The 21,792-nt window shown below is 49.6% G+C and overlaps 9 protein-coding genes across 9 annotated transcripts; 5 read left to right on the top strand and 4 right to left on the bottom strand.

Moving 5' to 3' along the window:
- Positions 1–419: 419 nt before the first annotated feature.
- Positions 420–2,727, bottom strand: BO86DRAFT_408052 (uncharacterized protein). The gene is made up of 3 exons (XM_025674316.1): positions 2,606–2,727; positions 2,199–2,542; positions 420–2,133 (listed from the first exon to the last, which is right to left on the bottom strand). The coding sequence occupies exons 2-3, from the start codon at positions 2,461–2,463 to the stop codon at positions 881–883; spliced, it is 1,518 nt and encodes a 505-aa protein (XP_025530052.1). The 5' UTR covers positions 2,464–2,542; positions 2,606–2,727; the 3' UTR covers positions 420–880.
- Positions 2,728–3,076: 349 nt separating this feature from the next.
- On the bottom strand, positions 3,077–5,819 carry BO86DRAFT_334007 (putative chromatin remodeling complex subunit (Arp8)). Its single transcript, XM_025668839.1, has 4 exons — positions 5,434–5,819; positions 5,302–5,380; positions 4,829–5,237; positions 3,077–4,767 (listed from the first exon to the last, which is right to left on the bottom strand). The coding sequence occupies exons 1-4, from the start codon at positions 5,474–5,476 to the stop codon at positions 3,136–3,138; spliced, it is 2,163 nt and encodes a 720-aa protein (XP_025530051.1). The 5' UTR covers positions 5,477–5,819; the 3' UTR covers positions 3,077–3,135.
- Positions 5,820–5,848: 29 nt separating this feature from the next.
- On the top strand, positions 5,849–7,266 carry BO86DRAFT_408050 (ADP-ribosylation factor family protein). The gene is made up of 5 exons (XM_025674315.1): positions 5,849–6,202; positions 6,276–6,314; positions 6,372–6,455; positions 6,551–6,874; positions 6,934–7,266. The coding sequence occupies exons 1-5, from the start codon at positions 6,128–6,130 to the stop codon at positions 6,958–6,960; spliced, it is 549 nt and encodes a 182-aa protein (XP_025530050.1). The 5' UTR covers positions 5,849–6,127; the 3' UTR covers positions 6,961–7,266.
- A 615-nt stretch (positions 7,267–7,881) lies between these two features.
- Positions 7,882–9,527, top strand: BO86DRAFT_334000 (zinc-dependent alcohol dehydrogenase; the record flags this gene model as incomplete). Its single annotated transcript, XM_025668838.1, has 9 exons — positions 7,882–8,113; positions 8,191–8,242; positions 8,314–8,395; positions 8,459–8,480; positions 8,551–8,631; positions 8,702–8,795; positions 8,861–8,911; positions 9,016–9,272; positions 9,346–9,527. 9 exons carry the CDS (start codon positions 7,882–7,884, stop codon positions 9,525–9,527), a joined length of 1,053 nt encoding a protein of 350 aa, XP_025530049.1.
- A 480-nt stretch (positions 9,528–10,007) lies between these two features.
- Positions 10,008–11,958, bottom strand: BO86DRAFT_333998 (FMN-dependent alpha-hydroxy acid dehydrogenase). Its single transcript, XM_025668837.1, has 4 exons — positions 11,645–11,958; positions 11,073–11,578; positions 10,347–11,016; positions 10,008–10,285 (listed from the first exon to the last, which is right to left on the bottom strand). The coding sequence occupies exons 1-4, from the start codon at positions 11,775–11,777 to the stop codon at positions 10,119–10,121; spliced, it is 1,476 nt and encodes a 491-aa protein (XP_025530048.1). The 5' UTR covers positions 11,778–11,958; the 3' UTR covers positions 10,008–10,118.
- A 1,323-nt stretch (positions 11,959–13,281) lies between these two features.
- Positions 13,282–14,488, top strand: BO86DRAFT_417137 (3'-5'-exodeoxyribonuclease; the record flags this gene model as incomplete). The annotated part of the gene is made up of 5 exons (XM_025675020.1): positions 13,282–13,317; positions 13,388–13,565; positions 13,619–14,109; positions 14,163–14,353; positions 14,437–14,488. 5 exons carry the CDS (start codon positions 13,282–13,284, stop codon positions 14,486–14,488), a joined length of 948 nt encoding a protein of 315 aa, XP_025530047.1.
- A 1,008-nt stretch (positions 14,489–15,496) lies between these two features.
- On the top strand, positions 15,497–16,410 carry yphA (tyrosine phosphatase family protein; the record flags this gene model as incomplete). Its single annotated transcript, XM_025676535.1, has 4 exons — positions 15,497–15,588; positions 15,678–15,828; positions 15,875–16,070; positions 16,123–16,410. Exons 1-4 carry the CDS (start codon positions 15,534–15,536, stop codon positions 16,408–16,410), a joined length of 690 nt encoding a protein of 229 aa, XP_025530046.1. The 5' UTR covers positions 15,497–15,533.
- A 224-nt stretch (positions 16,411–16,634) lies between these two features.
- Positions 16,635–18,980, bottom strand: BO86DRAFT_13745 (uncharacterized protein). The gene is made up of 3 exons (XM_025666157.1): positions 18,478–18,980; positions 17,751–18,410; positions 16,635–17,696 (listed from the first exon to the last, which is right to left on the bottom strand). Exons 1-3 carry the CDS (start codon positions 18,814–18,816, stop codon positions 17,076–17,078), a joined length of 1,620 nt encoding a protein of 539 aa, XP_025530045.1. The 5' UTR covers positions 18,817–18,980; the 3' UTR covers positions 16,635–17,075.
- A 398-nt stretch (positions 18,981–19,378) lies between these two features.
- Positions 19,379–21,494, top strand: BO86DRAFT_387264 (putative amino acid transporter). The gene is made up of 6 exons (XM_025671548.1): positions 19,379–20,281; positions 20,331–20,490; positions 20,542–20,553; positions 20,604–20,808; positions 20,863–21,221; positions 21,286–21,494. The coding sequence occupies exons 1-6, from the start codon at positions 19,394–19,396 to the stop codon at positions 21,315–21,317; spliced, it is 1,656 nt and encodes a 551-aa protein (XP_025530044.1). The 5' UTR covers positions 19,379–19,393; the 3' UTR covers positions 21,318–21,494.
- The last annotated feature ends 298 nt before the right edge of the window (positions 21,495–21,792 follow it).

The raw sequence follows: 21,792 nt of genomic DNA, 5'->3' as shown, positions 1-21,792 counted from the left end.
CGCGCGGGTTGGAGATGACTGCATGAGGGGGGGTGAAGAACGACAAAACTGACTTACCACACCCGCCTAATGTCTGAGTTGCGTGCAATTGGGAGCAACCCTTGAGCAGTCTTGATGAGAAAGTGAAGCGAGCCGAGATTCAGCAGCAATCGTAGGCTTGAGCGGTAGAGAAAAGAGCCCCGACTCGGGAGAGAGGGAATACAGCCGGCTTTGCGACAGCCGAAGCCAAGCCGACAACGGACGGATTTTGAGGCGGTGGGCGAAGTTCAAGCCGGCAGAATTATGCGGGCTCGGATGCGGAGGGACAGGCGGGGAGGCGGTGTGTAGTATTATCACGAGGATTGATAGTCATTGACATTGAACGGATTAGCGATCAGCACGTCGGGATTCATGTTCAATTGACTAGAAATAGATATTTACGGCATAATACAAGGTGTGGTTGTCCAATCGGCCAGCATTTTCCAACTAAGAACATAAATAGATACTAGATGTCTAGCGTTGGGGAATGCAGGTGAGTGCGGATTTAAGCACAAGATAAGAAACCCAATTGAGCTGAAGTGAATTTTCGCTATGTTTCAAAACTCCAAGATCACGCGTACTGCCTCGGAACGCCTGTGATTTTGCTGCCATGACTTCGTCGCTGTCTCAGCCGTTCAGGGTGCATGCGTCAGCTTCGTACATGCTGGGAACACCTGACGTGGCGGATGAGAGCAATGCTTGGTGAAGAAACCAAAGAAAAGACTTGTATTATACGGATGAGAGAGTATGTAAACAAATGCAATCACGCCCAATAATGGAAGAAGCAGGGCATGATCGACACGGATACCACTGTCCCACGTGAATAGGAATGGCGGCAGAGAAGAGCGATGCGCTGGCTGGTTCACTCGTCGCTCATTTCGTCGTCATCTGCATCGTGAGGAGTTGGCTCCCGCTCAGCGCTTGCGTCGCGGTGAGCAGATGCATCGAACTCGTCCTCATCCTTGGTGTCTTCCGGCTCGGGTTCTTCCGGGGCGGGAGGCATACTTTTCGAATACTTCGGGTCAATAGCAAGTCTGTGTTGAGCCCGCTTGTATGCCTCTGCCTCGTCTGGATCGCGGATAACAACTTGCATCTGATCAACTTGGTCTTCTTTCGTCTTGGGGCGCGTGGGCGCGAGACCCGCCTGCGCAATGGTACGGGCTCTCTCGGGCTTCAAGCGAGTCTTTCCAAGAATGGGATAGTAGTAGGCGGCCATCTGTCTCGCAGACAAGCTATCGCGCTGGCCTCCGCGCACCTCAGAAGGGTCGAAAAGCGTCACGGCTATATCACGCTGCTTCTGACTATCACCGAGAGTTTGAGCGCTGGTAGCATATGTACGAGCACGATCGTAACGGTGAAATTTGGTACCGTCAGGCCCGTCATGAGTGTACAGCTCTTCACTATTACGGTCCGGGTTGGTCAACTGCAGACTTGCAGAAACGCTCTTAGCCATCTCTTTCTTCTCGGGCAAGAACAAATCGTAGTCCCAGGGAATGGGACCGGGGTCAGGATACAAATCAGGATTTGACTTGTGCAGGGCGGACTTGGTCGCGTGCTCCTCGCATATGCGCTCCTCCGGTGCAGACGGATGTAGAATTGCCACATCCATGCGCTTGTCTCTCTTGTTTGATATCTCCTGTATAGGTGTTTTATCGAACTTAAATTGAACAAAGCCTCCTGGATCAGGGAATCCTTGTAGATCAGGAAGGAGAGGGAAGAACCCGACCGGCTTCAATTTAGGGTTATCAGGATGCACTGGATGAGCCCACGCATCGAGTTCGAGCTTCGTCGCGGTGTGACCCTTGATGCTGCTCGCCGTATCTTCGCCAACATGCTTGCTATTGGGGTACGCGATGTCGAACCCTTTCTGAAGGTACTTCTTGATGTAGATAGGGTCGTCCTGTGACCGGCCTTTGTCGAGCGAACGCGACTTTGTTCGCACTGTCGTGACCTTGGGGCTATCTGGCGCACGAAGCCCGGCAGAAATGTATTGTGTGCGACGGAGGAAACTGACGTTGGTGTTTTTCGGGGCAGGGTTCTTCAACTGTTCCGGTGTCATGAGAAGTGCGAGATCGGCGGGGTCAAGGGGTTCAGGGTTCTCGGGAGCCATGATCGCTGTAAGTTGACTGCTGTCAGCAATTGCTCCAAAGACTCTATGCGCACAGGATCAACAAACGCACCACTCTCATCGCCCAGATGCAGGCCGGGAATGCCGACCAAGTCGAGGGGCATACCACCCTCGGCGTCAACATCGATGTTAGGCTCCTCGCGACGAGCCAGATTGGCCGTGAAACCCGGGGTCAGAAATCTCTGGAGGCCCTCATGAGGTATCTCCATGAACTTCGGAGGCATATCCGGCGGAGGTAGGTCATTGCGATAGCGAAGTGATGCGATGTACTCTTGGTGAAAGCCCCCCGAGGAGCTACTGTCCTTTGATTTCGACATTGTGCCTTGTGAGCTTCGAGAAACTCTGGTTTCCGGTTATTATAGGTTGTTGCTAAGCTTGGATAGAGATAATTGATCTCTAAAGTCGGAGCGTGTCAATTGACAGGCGCTCTCATCATTGGTGGTCGCATATTTGACTTACCTAGGTGGTCGGGGTTTTAAGCCCTCCAAGAATTTGCAAGCTTGGTGCACAGTTTTGCGGTTCCGGTCACGTCCGTATAGCTGAGGACAATTGCGAACAAGTATGTATCTAAGGTATCATATAAAAGGAAGTTTTGAGGACATGCGTGCACTACAGGCCAACACTAGAGGATTCAGGACAAACTCACCTGTCTGAGTTGGAGACATTCTGCACTACGTGACCGCCTACTGCTCGTGATACGCAAGTTACGCACACGCCTCGGAAAGTGGTTTCTCCGCAAGCGAATGGTCAATCTATATCAGTCTACGGGGTACTACAGGTTCGATTGTGCGAGATTGAAAGCGAAAATGGTATGATAACCAGACCGAGAAATTCTTTCTGAAATGATTCAAGAATTGGAAATAATACATATCAATCAAGGATATAATAAGCGACTATAATTTGTATCATAGGTAATCCGATACCCACCAACACCGACCATTATTCAATGAAGCAAAATGCCAAAAGGCCATCAAGACATCATGCGAGAATCAGTAAGACCACATGCACTTGTACGCCATCAACCTATGTCCCAAGCGATCATATTCCAGCTGCCCAATCCAGCTATCATTGGTTCCACTCAGTTTTCCAAAGACGCTTGCGCCCTTCCAGACAACGACCTGCGGGTCGAGATCTCGGGGAGGAGTGCCGATCATGATCTCCTTGGCAAATCCTGGTCGAAGGTTTTGGAGACGCTCTTCGAGATATGAGTGAAAGCCATTGATCAAGCTTCCGCCTCCCACGACCATAATACCGCCGAGGAAATCTCGCATCTTACGTTCGTCGGAACGAGCCGCATGCGCAATAGAAGTTAAAATTGCACTGTCCAGCGGAAAGTTTGGTAAAATGTCATCGCGTTCCTCAACAGTGGGCGGACGGTTAGACAATGCGCTCTGGCCCTGGCCAGCAGGCACAGGCGTAGCTGCGCCGGGAAGTGGTGTACCTAGCGTCTCCGGTGCCGGCGAACCGGCAACAGACGATCGGGGCGTAGCATCCAGCTCCTGTACACGGCTAAGAGCATTGATCTGTTGGGATCGACTCGGTGTAGCCTGCACCTCCAACGAATTTGATTGAGCGTCACCATTTACCTGGCCGTGGTTGATAGGAGGGGCAATAGCAGTCAGAATCTCGGACTGAGCGGCCGATGTTGGGTCGTTGGGCTGTCCGTCGTAAATATCAACTGAGCGAGCAATGAGTTTTCTCCTGCCCTTGAGCTTCTCCTCGTGATTGAATATGGATGGCTGGAAGTAGCCCATGGGCGCAAGATGAATTTCATCGTATGCCTTGAATGTGTATTTCCGAGTGTCTTGGCCGGCGACTCGAAGGTGGAAATCGTAGACCTGCACGGATACACTTGCCTCGTTCATCGTACAAACATTCTTCTTCAGCTCTTCGGCCAACAAGAAGTCATATCTGTGCCAAAGGTTGATCTCCGCATAAGGGAAATGGTCGTAAAGCATCATCTTGACAAATGTCTCCGTTACATCGAGACCACCGTACTTCAGGTTCACTCGCGAGTTTTCGATGCACATGCCCTCTTCCACGCAACAGATCGAAGTTTTTTGAGCACCAATGTCAACCACACAGGCAGATGTGAACCCTGCGCCAAACGTGGCTGCTAAGCTCTCCTGAATGAAGCAGACGCGAGCAAAGGCGAATTCTCGCATGAGTAGTTCCAGAACCTGGGTGACGTATGACTTCTCGTACAAGTCTGGGATGACAAAGACACATGAGTACTGAGGCCAGTCCTTCTTGCTCGTGAGTCCTAGTTGCGATTTGATTGCATCCTCGAGAATGAGTGAAATGTCCAAAAATAAGAGCCTCTTGTTGTTGTAGTCTGTCTCGTTGCACCAGCCATGCTTTATTGGCCAGTAAAGTTTATACCGGGGCTTGGACGCATCGGGTATTCTTAAAGCTGCTTGTCCCACAATGTACTCAGGTGCAGGATCTGAGAGCTCGGTCCATTCAACACGCATAGGATCATTGTGCTCTGAAATGGTTTCCGGTACTGTCCTCCGATTGTAGTTGATAACCATCTCTTTTGAGTTTGGCAATGTTCTACGCTTGTTTTGTCGCATATGGGCCTTAAGTTCTGCCGACATTGTCGTGTACTGCGAAGCGAACTATTGCCGAGCGCAATGGTCAGCAAGATAATCATCCATTAGAGGAAAGCGGGAGATAAACCTCAGGACCGAACATCTTTTCGGGTTCCATATCCGATCCATCGTCCATCTTTAGCCGCTTTGGACATGGCTCTTCGTGGTCTTCAGCTTCATTGGATGGCGATTTTCGCGCAATCACCATGGGTATGGTCTTTGGCAAGGCATCGCTAGCCAGTCCGATACGTAGGTTCTGGCTTCCGACGTGGACCACGATCACCTTAGAGCCCGCCGTCTCGGCAGTCGTCTCCTCGGCGTCCTCCATATTGGTATCACCGTCGCCTTCTACCTCAGCTTCTGGTAATCCTAGGTCATTCGCCTTGGCCATAGCCAGCGCACGGTCCCGGTCTTTAGCTGTCTTCGCCATTCGATTCCGCGCCTCCTCGTTCTGCAGCCGAAATGCAAGGTACTGATCATCGCGCTTGAGATAATCACTATGGATGATAATAGTCAGCCAGGCTGCAATTTGAAGTAGTATTGGAATAGGCGATAGCGTACGTATAGTAGTTTTTCTGGTTGATGGGAGGTATTTGCGGCCAGCTTGACAGCTCCATATTGTTGTCGGTTCTCTCAAGACCTGTTCTCAATCAATCAGATGGCAGTTGAGTCGAATAACACTGGAAAACATACCCTCATCCCGAAGGAGAGCCTTGCCCGACTTCTTACCAACCATATTGAAAGGCTGGTTGTGCAATCGGCGATGCGACGTAGGTTAAATGACGGGAAATGTGTCTTGAGATGGTGGAATTGGGATTATCGTGGTTACGAGAAACCCATTCGTATGTTTTCAACTTCCCACTCTAATGGAGGGAGATCAGGTTGCGACGTAGAGAGTGGGCAGGGAAGGCAGGGAAGGGAGGATGTGAGGGGATTGAGCGATGAATGACCGACCCAGCGATAAACTGGCAAGGAAATCCGGAGAACGATACTAACAATCCCATATGTTAGTTACTTAATGAGCTCGGGCCAGCCCGATCGGCAGGAGACCGCAAGCCAATGACGGTCACCACCATTTAGTCAGCTTTTGGTCCTCACTCGTCGAGCTGTTGCGGTAGGTTTGGTCATATCTGTTATTTCTAGAAAAATATATCGTCCACTTCTGCCGGATTTGTCCTTGCAGCAACAAACTTACTTCTTGGTCGGCGCAGTTGTTTGGATTGGACGACTGGATCGTCGTGTTTGTGTCCGCCCGCATCTCCGCCACCGCTCCAACGCCCTGATCCCGCCGCAAAGACAAGAGACAGACAGACAAGACAACCTCCGTCTCACACCTTGCACTCCCCCCCCTCCGAACTCAAGATCAGCCTATCTAAATTTCGCCGCGATGGGAGGTTCGCTTTCACGTCTCTGGTCCTTCGTCTGGGCAAAGAAAGAGATCCGCATCCTAATCCTTGGGCTCGTATGTTCTTTAGACGTCACGCTACTCTTAGTAGCTATTCCCACCTCCGCGGCTAACGGTTTCGCTCACTTAGGACAATGCTGGAAAAACAACTCTCCTTTACCGACTGAAGGTGCGCTCAAGATCTATCTTGAGATCCCTAGCGCGGGGACTGACGGGACTTTCTTAGATTGGTGAAGTGGTCACGACGATACCCACAATCGGATTCAACGTTGAATCAGTGACGTATGGAAATTTGAACTTCAATGTTTGGGTGAGTACAACAATCTCTGGCGACTGCGACTTTTCTTGTTCCAAAGCGTCATGGCAATAAGAGTTCCTTTCGGCTGATCCCCTTGCCTCTTACAGGATCTCGGAGGTCAAACATCAATCCGTCCATACTGGCGGTGCTACTATGCCAACACCGCTGCGGTCATATTCGTCATCGACTCCACAGATATTGAACGACTCGGCACGGCTGCGGATGAGCTGGCCGCGATGCTCAATGAGGAGGAGCTTCGTGATGCGGCCCTGTTGGTGTTTGCCAATAAGCAGGACCAGCCGGGTGCCAAGGGCGCCGGTGAGATCTCTGAGGCTTTGAAGTTGGGCGAACTGCGGGACAGAAATTGGAGCATTGTCGCATGCTCTGCTATTGACGGCAAAGGCCTGAATGAGGGCATGGACTGGCTGGTTGTAAGTGAAGTTGCTGGTTCTTATCTTCTTCCGGATTTACTAACCGTCCTCGCCCCTAGCAAACACTCCAGTCGGAGAACGCATAAGCCCGATGCTGCGAGTCAGTCATGTCATAGATTTGCTTTTGATACACCTTCGAAACTCGGATGGAAAACCACCAAGAAACGTGGACGCGCCAGCTTTGTTGAGGAGCTTCTTTCGTCGCCTGTGCGCCTTTTTAACATTGTTCTCGTTCGAGGCAGGGCTGTCGTTTATACATTATACCTTTTTGATTCCGAAATGTGTTATACGTTGCATAATACCTTAATTCATTCTACCATGACCGCGTTGGCTTGGTTGTAAGGAAATAGAGCTCCTGAGTGAGATGTTTGAGCTAGCGCAGTCGAATTTAGGACCAGCCAATGTTAGTCTGTCTGCTATTGTGCACAGTTATAGACTGACACCAGTCCTATGTTTTGTGATTCCATTTTGTAGAGTGTTCCTTCGGCGAAACTGGATATCCAGGTCTTGAAAACAAGCCAGATCACTATCACTATTTGTACCTTTTCAAGGCTTATGCCCCATGCCCTTGAACTTGTAGGCACAGGCCAATTTCTGAGAGCAGTCCCTATTATATTATATACGGATCCCTTCTCAGCGCACCTCCACACTGTTGGAATCTACATAGGTATCTTCTTATCTTAGCTCCTATCAGTGACGATGATTGTCACAGCGATACATAGATAACCCACCTCTACCATACAATCTCAATCAGATTAGCTGACCAAGTCCGAAAATTCGAAACAAACAGTCTCTAAATAGCGTATAAGAACTCTGATATCCTGACTACAGCTCGAGCGCCGCATATACCATATCTTCCATTATCCGATAAGCTCCTCTCTTCCCCGCACTAAGCATCAAAACCTCCAATCTATATATTCGAGATACCCCGCAACAACCCATCGATAATTATTCACCAATTTCAAGAAAAGATACTTTACAACATAAAGCGCTACAGATCCAATACGATGAGCATCCCGTCAAGCCAAACAGCAGCCCTCATTCCCCCAACCGGGGCCTCCCCTACCGCGCGCCTCCAAATCCGACACGATCACCCCGTGCCATCGCCAACGGAGGGACAGATTCTTGTGAAGCTGGAATACTCGGGGGTTTGCCACTCAGATGTGCACAGTGTGCGCGGGGAGACGCCCATGTTAACCGACGTGGCGGGCCATGAAGGCGTGGGGAAGGTGGTCAAAGGTAAGTATTTGACTTCCTTTCAATGCCATCAGCTTCTAGACAGTCAAATCAGTTCGCTGACTGGGCATGCGGCATAGTGGGTAGTGGGCTTGACGAGCAAGTCTGGTTAGGAAGGAGAGTAGGGATACGGTTCGCACATCGGCCCTTCAGTATATCTAGGATTGTGATGAGAGCTAACGACGAACGCACGGCGTCTACAGCTGGCTGTACAGTACCTGCTTGAAATGCGAGATATGCGCCATCAATAACACGGCGTGTCCATACCAAAAGAACGCGGGAGCGGTAGGTTTTCCACTATGGTGTCTTGCTGGAGACGATGTGTCTGGAGCTGATGCCACGTCCAAGAATATTCCGGGGACTTTTCAGCGTGAGAAACCGACGAACCCCAATGCAGTCAGACGCGCGTGGTCTAGCTGACCGGATCGATACGAGGAAAGAATACATTGTCAGTCCTGCAAATCATGTCACCATAATCCCTCCGAACCTGGAGCCAGACGTCGCTGCGCCCCTTCTATGTGGTATGTCTATCTCTCTTGCCTTTGTTCTTCTGCAATATGCGTCACTGACGATCCTTTTATAACCTGTCAGCTGGGATTGCCATGTACTCTTCGATAATGAAGACGAAGACTCGACCGGGCGACTGGATCGTGATCCCCGGGGCAGGCGGCGGATTAGGCCATATGTGAGCTCTATCACCGTGCTATACCCGGACTACAGGCAGCATTTGCTGAACCTTCGCCACAATAGGGGCATTCAAATCGCCGTCAAAAAGGGCCTGAAAGTCATCGCGATCGATAGGTAAATACCTCTGTACCATGCACAAGCCCTTCCTCGCTCAAATGAAGATGACTACACCAACGAAACCCGCTGACATGAAGGCCCCTGCCTCCTGATATTTCCAGCGGCGAAAAGAAAAAACAGCTCTGCCTCTCCCTCGGAGCCACCAGTTTCCTCGACTACAAGACTGACGACATCGAGCACAGCGTCAAGGCCTTGACGTCAGGCCTAGGCGCGCACGCCGTGATCTGCACCGCCAACAGCGAGCAGGCGTACGCCCAAAGTATGAGCCTGCTTCGTAGGCTGGGGGTCTTGGTGTGCGTGGGTATTCCGAACGCGCCGTTTCGACTCCCGGCGACCCCATTTGATATGATTGTTAAAGGTAAGGGAAGGGAGGTTTCGGGAATATTTGTGGAGAAAGCTAGGCAGCGACTGATATTCAAAACGTTTGTTAGGGCTCACGATTGTCGGCAACTCGGCTGGCACGGCGAAGGAAATGGATGAATTGATGGAGCTGGCTGTAGCGGGAGATGTGAAGGCGCATATTGAGACATATGAGTTGGATGACATTGATGATGTCCTGGCTCGGCTGGGACGCTCGGAAATCGATGGGAGAGCTGTTATGCGGATTCCTTGAGAGGGTTGCGGCGTACTTTCGGTGGTAATTGTTGTCTTTCACAATATCTCTAGCTTGTTATGCTGATTTGGGGCTTGGGCATGGAATGTAAAACCATTGTCTTGATCGCTTGGTGGTGATGGTAGTGGTGTTACTGTTACCTGGGTGGTCGAGCAGGAACGAAGTGACTTGCTTCGAAGGTAGGTACCTAGTAGCTTCGAGCCATGTTGACAAATTACTCATGAACGCGGGCATGCTTCCCCTAAGCTGGATTTACTGCGAGATGCGCGTGGAATTCGAGGTTTCTAGTAGCGCAATATTCGAAACTACGAAGATAGCAAGTGCCGTATTTGTTCAGGCTCCTGGAGAGGCTTATGTCGGCTCGTAAAGAGTGGCTTGCTGAACGGTGTAGGAACCTCGAATGGAGCAACTTAGCGGAGGGAATAATAAATCTGATCATATATATCGTAGCTAATAGGCCATTGACAACGCATAAGAGATATCATCATTGTTGATCCTAGGCCTCACATTAAACCGTCACCAAACCTAAGAAACGAGAACATGGATCTTGTACCACGACATTACCGAGCCATAGCAGACCTGAGTATAGCTTCAAAGTCGCGAGCATCGTCCTTTTGCAACCTTATGTGCATATGGGTGAGAAGCCGAATTAGGGACGAGATGGTCGATGTCTGCTGTATTGACGAGGTGTGGGCCTGCTTCATCCAGGCTTGTAATTCCAACGTTGCGCATTGCAGTCTCGAGCTCATCCTTCATTACTGCAGATAATGAGATCAGCGTCCAGGTCACATATCCAGCGGAGCAGCAAGCGATACTTACTATCAATCAAATGCTCAACACCTTCCTGGCCATAATTGACGGCGAAAAGCATGCTCCGCCCCATTCCCACGGCGGTTGCTCCCAGACAGATTGCCTTGAGGATATCCGTTCCGCGACGAATACCACTGTCAACGTAAACTTCCATCTTGTCGAAGATCTCCGGACACCGCTTGTGGAGTTCGAGCAGAGTGATGATGGACGGTGGGCTGGTGTCTAGATTCCGGCCTCCGTGATTGCTCAGAAGAATCCCATCAAGGCCAGCCTCCATGGCGAGGATAGCATCATCGGCAGACATTACGCCTTTCAGGCACACAGGCAGGTGAGTATGCTGCCGCACCCATGTCAAGTCCTCCCATGTCAGACCTGGATCAATGAAACCGGCCATGACACGGCCGAGACCGCCGCCCTTCTTGTCATTCTTCGCTTTGGAAGGTGCCATGGGAACGGTCAGATCCTCGTCCGCCTTGACACGCTCATCCGCCTCCCTTTTACCGGGCCAGGCCGCGTCGACGGTCACAAAGATCCCCTTGACGTTCGGATTGGCAGAGCATTGATGGAGAAGCGAAGCTGACTTCTCCCGGTCGCGGTTAACGTATAGTTGGAAGAAAAGGGGCGCTGACGGCGCAGCCTCTTGAATCTCCTCGAGAGTATACGATGAGTTATTAGACACCTACAGTAGCTCTCGTTAGAAAGCAGCCACAAGATGGCAAGGATGACCTGACTTACTCCCTGAAAGACCTCTTTGCTCTCGCAAGCCCTCGCGATGGCAAGCTCTCCGTCTGGGTGAATGAGCTTGGCCATGGCCGCCGGACTAACGAATAATGGGAGGCTCGTCTCAAGCCCCAGGAACTTGGTTCTCGTGTTCACAGACCGCACATTCCTTAGTACTCGTGGCCGAAGCCAGATGCGATCAAAGCACGATTTGTTGGCGTTTCGTGTTATCAGATCCGTCGAGGCGCTGGAATAGAACGCCCAGGTTTTCTTGCTGGCTGTTGAAGATGCCACCACCTCGAAATCATGGGAGTTGATCAAGGTGTGCAATGGTGGCTTTTCGTTTTGGAGAACCATCTGCGGGCTGGCAGTGGGTGGTGGCTTCAACCATTCATCGTTGATCGTGGACTCATCCAGGACACCCATATGCCTCTCTGCTGGCAGCTTCGTCTTGATTAAACTTGAGGCATGCGCCTCTGAATATGCTTTGGTAGCATCACGACCCGCGTGCTTCAGGATAACTGTAGAGTTGGAACGGTCATTTACGGGAGCCCTCAAAACATTCCGGCAATTCTGGACTCACTTACCTGTTGGGCCGCCTGGGTGCTCTTCTAAGAAATCTGTCATGTCCCATACTTGGTTGTCAACAACAATCCAGCAGTTATCGGGTGAACTGTGCTGAGAGATCTGCTCTGTAGACAAGAGTTTCTTGACCGCCATTTTCTCCTCACCGTCAAGCAAGACCAGACAGAAAGCCACAAACTGATATGCTGGATAGCCGGGCGCCAATGATCAGGGAGAAGAGTGTGGTGGTTGTAACTACCACTGTGTTGCATTCCAATATTTCTGCAACTCAAGTTTTCTGAGGATAAACGAAGGGTGAACATCCAGGGAAGGGACCCCATCAGTAGTAATAAATCCCCAGATCGGTAGATCCGCATGGTTCGGGGTAACATCAATGCGGAGTACCCTTAGCCGCATGGGAAACCGCCTAGCAAAAGCCGAGAAAGAATGATCAGCCACGGTCGTCAATCTGTTCCTACCGTCTGCACTATCGACCAGGTTTAACATTAAGTTAGAATGACCATGATTAATCGTGCCTCTTAGACATTGAGGAGGTAGCTATCGTGAGGAGTGACGATGTCGGCACTGTCCTCGTAGTGTGCATTTCTTATCTGTTGTGGAGTGCTACGTATAGATCCAGGGACGACCAACAAGCACGGAGCATGGCCGAGGGAGGGCTGCTCCGGCATGCGGAGATCGTTCCGCTTTTCGGTGGAAACCTCAGGCTACAAACTACGTCAGCATCCATGGCTTTCTCATGATTTGACGGCCCTAGTGACCAGGTATGGGTTCTCCTTGAACAGTACTAATGTTTCCAAGAAGATATTTTCTTCTTCAGGGTCTGTTGTTTGGTCGAATTTACTAGGTTAAGGCGTAGGTCGACAGATGGCTTTGAGTTCCTAGCTATGACGAGACTTGACCCTTTGCCCTGGACAGGGATTGAGCCATGGCGTCCCCTGGCCATTTCAAACATGACGTATTGAATGATAAGTTAGTGTGATACATGTATTAGGTAAAGTTGAAACAGTGCGTCAAGGCAGGGTGCTCTCGTAGGAGCTACATACTACATAGTAGTATGATATGCCACGTGACTGACCAGACGATTGGCTCTAGCCTGAGGCACCTACGCTTTACCCGGTTTCTCGTCTACCTAGAGGTGCTTACCGGTCAAATAAGTCAGGCACAAAAAGTCCCTGATACCGCAAATTGAACCGCCGAGTCACTGCTGGCCATATCAGAGCATCTGTGGCTGTAACAAAGAGCAGTGTTCTGGATTTATCGATGCATGATCTTGGTGTAGGCAATCTGTTCAGATTATCTGGGATCAGTAAAAATCTTTGGAGCCTCGGAGCAATAAGAGCTAGCACCGCTGCCGCTATAGATTGCTGGCGACCACGTCTCTGTCAGCCACACCGAAATAATTATAGCAAATCAGGTATGTCCCAGTCCTGACTCGGGATGATAGCCTTGCTGCATAAATGCGGTCGAGGTCTGACTCATTCCCGGTCTGTCCCAGGACCTTAAAGATGGAGTCGTAAGACTGACTCAAAATGCAGCAGCATCTGGTGGATTTACCACAAATTTGCATACTATCTCCAGCTCTTGTGCATTGAAGAGAAGAGATATTGCATACAACAACAGATTCTCGACTTCAGCAAACATGGGCGACTCAAGCAAACCAATCCGATATGTGGATGTCGGTTATCTAATTGCGAATATGCAAAAGATGTCCCTGTATATTGTGCACTCGCTGATGGCCACTTTAGATCGGAATCAACCTCAGTGACCCTGTCTTCATGGGTAATTACCATGGGAAGCAAGTTCACGACAATGACATGGATGACATTGTTCAGCGAGCTCAAGATGTGGGTTGCGAGAAATTCATGGTGACAGGCTCCGACTTGGAGGAGTCGCGGCGGGCTTTAGAGATTGCACAGAAGTATCGTACGTTCGTCCCAAGATACTCTCATATGTACGCAACCTAACGGCCTCTTCAGCGGGGTTCTGCTATGCTACGGTTGGGGTTCACCCTTGCCAGGCGAAACTTTTTGATGAATATCCTGGCGGACCTGCAAAAATGCTAGAGGAGCTTAGAACGCTAGTGCTAGAGGCCAAAGCATCGGGGCAAGCTGTTGCGTTTGGCGAATTTGGTCTAGATTATGATCGACTTTTCTTAAGCGCAAAGGAGCCCCAGCTGAAATATTTCGAAGCGCAGTTGGATTTGGCGGTGGAGGTTCAGCTGCCTCTTTTTCTTCATTCCAGAGCAGCCAGCGAAGATTTCGAACGTCTTCTGGCGCCTCGTCTTGAAAAGCTTCCGAAGAAAGGCCTCGTGCACAGTTTTACTGGAACACTTGACGAGATGAACCGAATGGTTGCCTTAGGTCTCGATGTTGGTGTTAATGGCTGTAGTCTGAAAACGGAGGAGAACCTGGAAGTGGTCAAGGCCCTACCACTTGAACGGCTTCAGATTGAGACCGATGGTCCTTGGGTATGTGTGTTACCTTGGATTTCTCAGCCCTTTGATTGACATTTACTGTTCAGTGTGAAATCCGTCCCTCTCATGCATCTGCAAAGTACCTCGAAGGAGCCCCTCCACTTCCCAAGGCTGTGAAGAAGGAGAAATGGCAGAAGGGGCTTATGGTAAAGGGTCGCAACGAGCCCGCAGCAATTGCCCACGTTGCCCATGTCATCGCCAAGGTAAAGGGCATTACTGTCGAGGAAGTCTGTGAAGCGTAAGTCCATTTTCTTTCTATCACCCTCTTCTCGCTTTCCAGTGTGACATGGAATACTGATCAAATATTAATTAAATGAGCAGCGCATGGAACAACTCAACCAGGATGTTTGGGCTTGGTGTTGATACGCCATGAATTCTGTTCAAGATACCTTACCAGGCCGTTGCCCGACTCGGGAGAAAACACCGTTCCGCAAACCATCAGTACTAGACCCATAGAAATAGATGAGACGAGGCAGTTTGCGCGAAAATATTATCAATGAAACCTACATGACTTGTGTTGATAAGAGTACCGTCCCTGATTCTTTGTTGCCTCATTATGAAACCCTGGATCGGTGGTGTTCGGACCACTACCACTGCGAACCACGGTCCTCGTTTGATTCAACACCAGTCAGAGCTGTCTGACGGGATACTAGATCAGCTCAGTGGGTGTCTAATTAGCTGACTATTGCCGAACTTCTCTTGCGGTGGCATGATAGATAAATATGAGGCATGTCACTTTCCCATACAGTTTTGTGCCCGGAGGAACAGGCAACTTGGGAGTGAGGCCAACATACTTTAATTTTTGCCCCTCAGACCTCAACTAGTTCATGTACGTACATTCACTGCACAGCACTTGGTGTTTTGCCACATGTGCCTTGCCTTATGGAAGGTTGCTTGGTATGACTTGCGTCGGCTTACTTTCTGATGAGATTTTGGTTTTTCCTGGCTCACCGCCCTGTACTGTACCTGTAGTCGCACCACCACCCTTACTCTTGTCTCTTTCCTTGTTTACCTTTCGTCGTGAATGTAGTCTTCTTCTTCTCCAACTCTCCCAAGAACAACAACCTCGAGACTTCAGACCTAGCCTTCTGACCTGCCTAAACTCGGTCCCCCATATCGGTCACTATGTCTTCCCTTTCTAAAATCATGTTGGTTTGAAGCTTGTGGGTTAGACCCTTCGAGTCTATCACCAACCTCTCTCTTCGCAGATCACGCGCCGTCGCTGTCTAATCAGATCTTGCATGAGAATACTTCTTTCGTGGTGCATTGGATCCGTCTATCTCTCTCTCTCTCTCTCTCTCTCAACCCCAGCTCTTCGTTGGCATTGAATCAATTCATAGTGCCTCCTGAGCTCTCTTATCCATTCGTTTTTCAGGACCTCGAGCCAGACAGCGGCAGGGCACCGGCATTCTATCACAATGACGTCTCCGTTAACTGCTCAAAGCTCCAACAGTTCTCTCCAGAGTGTTTATGGTGGGTCGTTTGTCTTCTTTGTGGGAACATCGGTCATGTTCGCACTCCTATCGGCATTGTTCAAGTTGCACTAACCTTCACAGAATCAGTGCGTCGAAGGGAATCCTCGATGGGAAATGAGTTCATGCCGTCAGAGTACCCTGAGAATTTTGGAGAGATTGTTAAAGGTGTCTATCGATCTGCTTTCCCCCAACCGTGGAGCTTCTCTGCGCTCAAAAAGCTTGGCCTTCGGACTATAGTGTATGTGGGCCACTCGTGTATCTGATCCCTGCTCACCACCCCTCAGCACTTTGGTAGACGAGCCTTATACACCAGAGCACATGAGCTTTCTCAAGGAAATTGGGATCGTGCACATTCGTATCCTTGTCGAACCCAACAAGGATCCTGCAGTCAAGTCTCCAGACTACGTTATCTGTCAGGTGTTGGAAGTCTTGCTCAACAAGGCCAATCACCCTGTCCTTGTCCACTGCAACAAGGGAAAAGTAAGGCTTACTTGGTGTTTTGTACGAGCTTGGCTAACCGGCATCGGTGCAGCATCGTACCGGCTGTGTGGTCGCCTGCTTCCGCAAGATTCAAGGTTGGCGCATCGAAGATGTGCTTGCTGAGTATCAGACATATTCGTTCCCTAAGTCAAGGCCGCTGGATCAGAAATTCATCATGGCATTCGATGCCTCCCAGCTCTCTAGCCTGGCACAAGTCTCTGGCGTGCAAATGTGGCAGTCTGCCAGTCAGCCGAAGGCATTATCCGAAGAGAATGCCAAGGATCAGGCCTCATCCTCGGGTCGGCTTCTGCCCTCTCTAGGCAAAATATACGTGACTTGATAATCCTACGCCGATGGAACCCAAGCCATTCTTTCTTATCATCTGTGGTATGTCTGCCACTGCGAGTAGTCGGTGGTCTAACAACGGAAGATTCTCAGCTAGGTCAATGCCGTTGCTGTCTTGGCCATGAAGCTGGCTGATGAATCACACCACCTATCTCTTGTCGCCCCTCGTTCTGCATCAAAGTCTACTCTTTTGATTAAACACTGGCCATCAATGAAAGGCTTGTGTATCCAGAGCGAGAGCTGCCCAAACTCCGCAGCGCTCCGCGATGTCTAGGAGCTCCATCTATTTGACTGCTTCTGGAAGGATTGGATGCACGATATACCCAGTCATCATTTAGTTGCCCATGTGATTTCGATATTGTGGATGGGTGAATGGCAGGGATGTGTGTCAAAAATTCTTGTCAGAGATCAAGAGAAGCGAATCGCAGAAAGACAATAGACCTGGAAAAAGACTAGTTGTAGGTCATAGTACACTGATGTAGACAGTAATCCACATTGATGGACAATTGCGAGCTAATATATCTAAGCCACTCGTTCTGAGTACCTCTTCAATAGTTATTTCTGTGTCTTTGGTTGTTTTATTGGTCTGTTGACAAACATATACCATACCATACCATACCATGAGCGATTCCCAAGGATGTGCAAACTCAGTAGCTGAGATCATAGAATCTCATACATCATGTCATCGCCTTCTTCTAGATCTTCAATGTCGGATATGAGTGCTGGAAATTCTGGACAAGGCAGTTGACTCGCGCTGTCTAGTTCTAGTAAACCCATTGCTGTTGTTTGACTATCATGTATTGGGCCCCATAAGCTCTCATTGACAGAACGTGTATAGTTCTCATCAACCGATAAGAGAGGATTCGTCTGGGATGTGCAATCAAGCTCGAAATGATCCTCAGTGCCCAAGTAGTACTCAGAACTCCTGTCCATCTCTTCGGTAGTAGCGTGGTTGAACCAGTTCGGTATCTCTTCCATTGGATCAGTCATTAGGAGGGATTCATAAGCTTGTGATTCGTCCAGAATTGTAGGCTCAAACCCGTCCATTCGGCTCAGCTTTTGTGAGGCTTCTGCTTTGTAAAGTTGCTTTTGAGCAAGAGCCCAATATGCCGCGTGAAGAATGTCCCCCGTATCTACTGCTGTCAATGAGAATTCGTCCGGTATGTACGCAGCCTTCACACTGTGGACAATCTGTTGCAAAGAATGGTTCATGGGCAGCTTCAACATGGATGTCAGGGACTTGACGAGCGATGCGATAAGCAGCGAACGCTGGCTCATTGCCTGCCACATAGTCAGTAAGCTTAAGTCTATAAATACCTCAGGAAAGCAGATTACTTCATTGTATCCAAGGCTAAAGACCGACGGCGCCATTCTTGGAAGACTTTGCAGCTGTTCAGTCTCTGGTTCCGGCTCTGTTTGTCCTTGCTCAGGACTGTTGCTAACGAATAAGTAGCTCATGCCTGCGCGGAGCAGATGATGTAGTGCTTGGTGGTTGGCGTTGGAGCTTCTGACTGCTGGCTCTGTGGGAGGGCTCGAGAGGATGGTGCTATTCGGGCTGTTATCCATATCTGCAAGCTCTTCTGTGAAATCTCTGGTATTGGAGAGCTCGGGAATGTCCCTTTCGTCGAGCTGTGAGGACTGGAAGGTAAACTCTAGCCCCAGGTCTTCGAATTCAGGATCAGGTGCTTTCCATCCCATTTCCCCGTAACTCGCCATGATCAGCGCGGGAGGATATAGCTGCATTTGGGGGTATGTGGAAATAAAATCTAGGTTTATACTGATCGTAGAAATCCTAATAGACTCAATGTATGGCGGAGGGATGAGCTTCCCTGGTGCCTGCAAAGCCTTTGGAATTCTGCGGCTCATTGTTGGCAAGAGAGCAGGCTGTGTGAGCGACCTTCCGATTCCGAAGGCTAATTGAAAGCTCGGAGGGGGTTTCTGATCGAGATATTCGCAGCTTTTGTACATGATAACCAAGCCTAACTCTTTCCAGAGCTGAGAGCGAAAGTTGTGTTAGCAACGTATTAGATTCACCTTGCGAGGAGTATGTTACTGCGAATACCTTTGCATTGCAGAGCATCTCCCCCACAACTGGCACAAAAGTGGAGACGGTGACATTGGGTACGTTATGAGCATTGATGAATAAATTCAGTTTGATCTCTGGTGCTTCAGCAACCCAGACCCTTCCCATGGTCATCAGCTGTATGAGAGGCATGTCGCGTGCGGCACTTTGGGGTCTCCTGTGGGACTGTATGAGTACGGAGACATCCATTGTGAGAGTCAAGTTTGAGTCCGAGGAATGGAATCGGGCTCTGCCTAGGTCTATTGCTGCTTCCATATTGGTTTGTCTGATGTGAAATGAATTAGTGATTGAATATCGCTTTGGTTTAAGCTTATACATAGTTGATGGTTTGACGAGGATACTAGTAGTAGATGCATGGTGAAATCAAGCAAACACTGGCAAAATATGTTAGTGTCTCAGTACAGCAACACCCGACTGTCAAGAAGTGTATATTTATTGCCTGCGAAGCCACGAGGTGACACGTTCTGTACTCTGTAATTGCGTCTTATTCCAGATAAACATTGAAAGATAATCCATAGCTTTGTTCCTGTGCTACGAGTTACATCATAGACTTGGCTGCCGAGGCACCAATACGATAAGTGAATCGAGACTATACACTGGCAGCTAAAGGTGAGAAATCCTTTTGTACCACGTGAGCACCGCTCAAGCAAGCATTCTCATTTCTTGCAAACTCTAGATGTTACAGATTACTACGCAAGATTGGATGAAGTCGGCCAATAATCTTTTTACACAACTAGATAGTCCCTCAATGCCCAGCTACGTAGCTTGTTGACAATCATTTTTATTTTTAGAGCTGCTTATCGATAAGAGCATCACGTGCCTGGGCTTTGATTATCTGGCCCCTAGACATCCTCCGCATCGAGGAATCTCGAATTCAGGAGTCCAACAATCAGCGATGCCCAGGGATGAAGGTGAAGATCATTTCCTGGCGGACAAAGATAGCCCCAATGGGCTGGATTCCCAGCCCCTTCTTTCACCCGTCGAGGACCACGAAACACCAAACCATGCGAATCCCGCCAGCGCGACCCGCAGCAGCGGACAGCCGCATCACTCCTCTATATCCCAGCCGGTCCCAGAAGGACAACGACGCACCCCTCGTACCATGAACCGCGTTCGCTTCGACCTGGAGGAGGAAACGGACGAAGAGCGTCGCTCGGAACATCACACCCGCGACTCAGACGATATCTCATGGCTCGAAGAAGAGGACTACGGCCACGGCGACGGCCAGCGGCGCCAGATGGTCCCTTTGTTGACGGATATCGAGGCCCCCAGTGTCACGCTCGCAACGTCCGATGAATTCTTCCCGGAAGAACACCTGGAAAGTGCTCGCCCAAGGAGCGGGATGCGCATGGCTTTCATGAATATGGCCAACAGTATCATTGGAGCAGGCATAATAGGACAACCTTACGCACTTCGCCAGGCAGGTTTGGTGATGGGGCTGGTGCTCCTCGTCGGACTGACAGTCGCAGTAGACTGGACGATTCGACTTATAGTGGTCAACTCCAAGTTGAGCGGGGCGGACTCGTTCCAGGCAACCATGCAGCATTGCTTTGGCAGAAGCGGACTTATCGCCATCTCCGTTGCGCAGTGGGCTTTCGCTTTTGGTGGCATGGTCGCGTTCTGCATCATTGTCGGAGATACGATACCTCACGTCTTAGGAGCCTTGTTTCCTTCGCTAAGAGATATGTCATTCTTGTGGCTCTTGACTGACAGACGGGCCATCATCGTGCTTCTGGTCCTAGGGATCTCATACCCGCTGTCTTTGTACAGGGACATTGCCAAGGTTCGACATAAAATGCTTTTGCAGCACTCGGAGACTCACAAGTTCATAGTTAGCGAAAGCGTCTGCATTAGCCTTGATCAGCATGGTCATCATCGTGGTTGCTGTCATCACCCAGGGCTTCAGAGTGCCCTCCGAGTCGCGCGGCGATGTGAAAAGTCTGCTGTTTGTCAATTCAGGCTTTTTTCAGGCTGTTGGGGTGATATCATTCGGTACGATCGCGTTCCAGATTCAAGTTGTATCACTGTACTAACGGTCCACAGCATTTGTTTGCCGTAGGTCATGTCACCCAGGCCACATTACACTGTTACTAAAAGCTTGGAAGACCATAACAGCCTCCTTATCTATGGCTCATTAAAAAAGCCGACACTAGACCGCTTCGCGAAAGTGACACATTACTCTACAGCAGTCTCGCTTCTGACCTGCCTAGCCATGGGTGTTTCCGGGTTTCTATTCTTTGGCTCGCAGACACAAGGCAATGTACTCAACAATTTCCCATCAGACAACATTCTGATCAATATAGCACGACTGTAAGGTCTTCACGCCTCAATATATTGAGGTATCTTTGGGCTGACTTTTGCTAGATGCTTCGGCTTGAACATGCTCACAACTCTTCCATTGGAGGCATTCGTATGTCGATCGGTCATGACGACCTATTACTTCCCCGATGAACCCTTCAACATGAATCGGCACTTAATCTTTACCTCTGCGCTTGTTGTTACTGCGGTTGCTATGGCTCTGATCACTTGTGACTTGGGGGCAGTCTTCGAGTTGATCGGTGCAACGAGCGCAGCAGCACTGGCCTATATTTTCCCTCCCTTATGCTACATCAAGCTGAGCAATGCCTCTCGGAAAGCTAAGATACCAGCTTATCTATGCATTGTTTTCGGGGTAGTCGTGATGGCAGTTAGTCTGCTGCAAGCTGTTGCGAAAATGATAAGTAGTACGTTCACTGCTCACCCGCCTCACAACATGCATCCTGCTAACTAGCTTCGCCATATTTGTAGACGAAGGTGGTGCAGGTACCTGCGCTTCCTAGGCAAGGTACTATGAGGGGAACTAGATCTTGCAACCTTGTTTTTTCTTCACTGATGTCGTATAACTGATAGACTTTATTCAATCCTCATTCACAAATTATGTACATAGAGAAGTGTATGATCAACGTGAATCATTCTGTCCAGGGCTCTGAGAAGGAGCTCCATGGACTCAAGTCAAGCAAACTCTCTTCTGGGAGGGACACACAGATATCCAGATTTTGTGTAGGGACAATATGGTCTTTCAGTATACTATCATCTTTCACATACTGATTTTCTCCTAGAAACAGTCTCTGATTCATGATCAAGATCAGTGGAGGCAGCGAGAGGGACCAAGGAGGCAGCTTGCTACATGGTCTGGGTTCTAGAGGTGAATGTCAATTTGCTAGCCTGTATCTGTGATGTTGTGCGCGTTTGCATGGTAACGCAATTGACAGTTTCCGCTCCCTATTTCTACTCCCTGCCTTCTGACCCCACCAC

The sequence above is a fragment of the Aspergillus japonicus genome (genome assembly GCF_003184785.1).
Source record: "Aspergillus japonicus CBS 114.51 unplaced genomic scaffold BO86scaffold_10, whole genome shotgun sequence".
Classification (NCBI taxonomy): domain Eukaryota; kingdom Fungi; phylum Ascomycota; class Eurotiomycetes; order Eurotiales; family Aspergillaceae; genus Aspergillus; species Aspergillus japonicus.
Note: the sequence above shows the minus strand (reverse complement) of the source record. Positions and strands in the feature narration are given on the sequence as shown.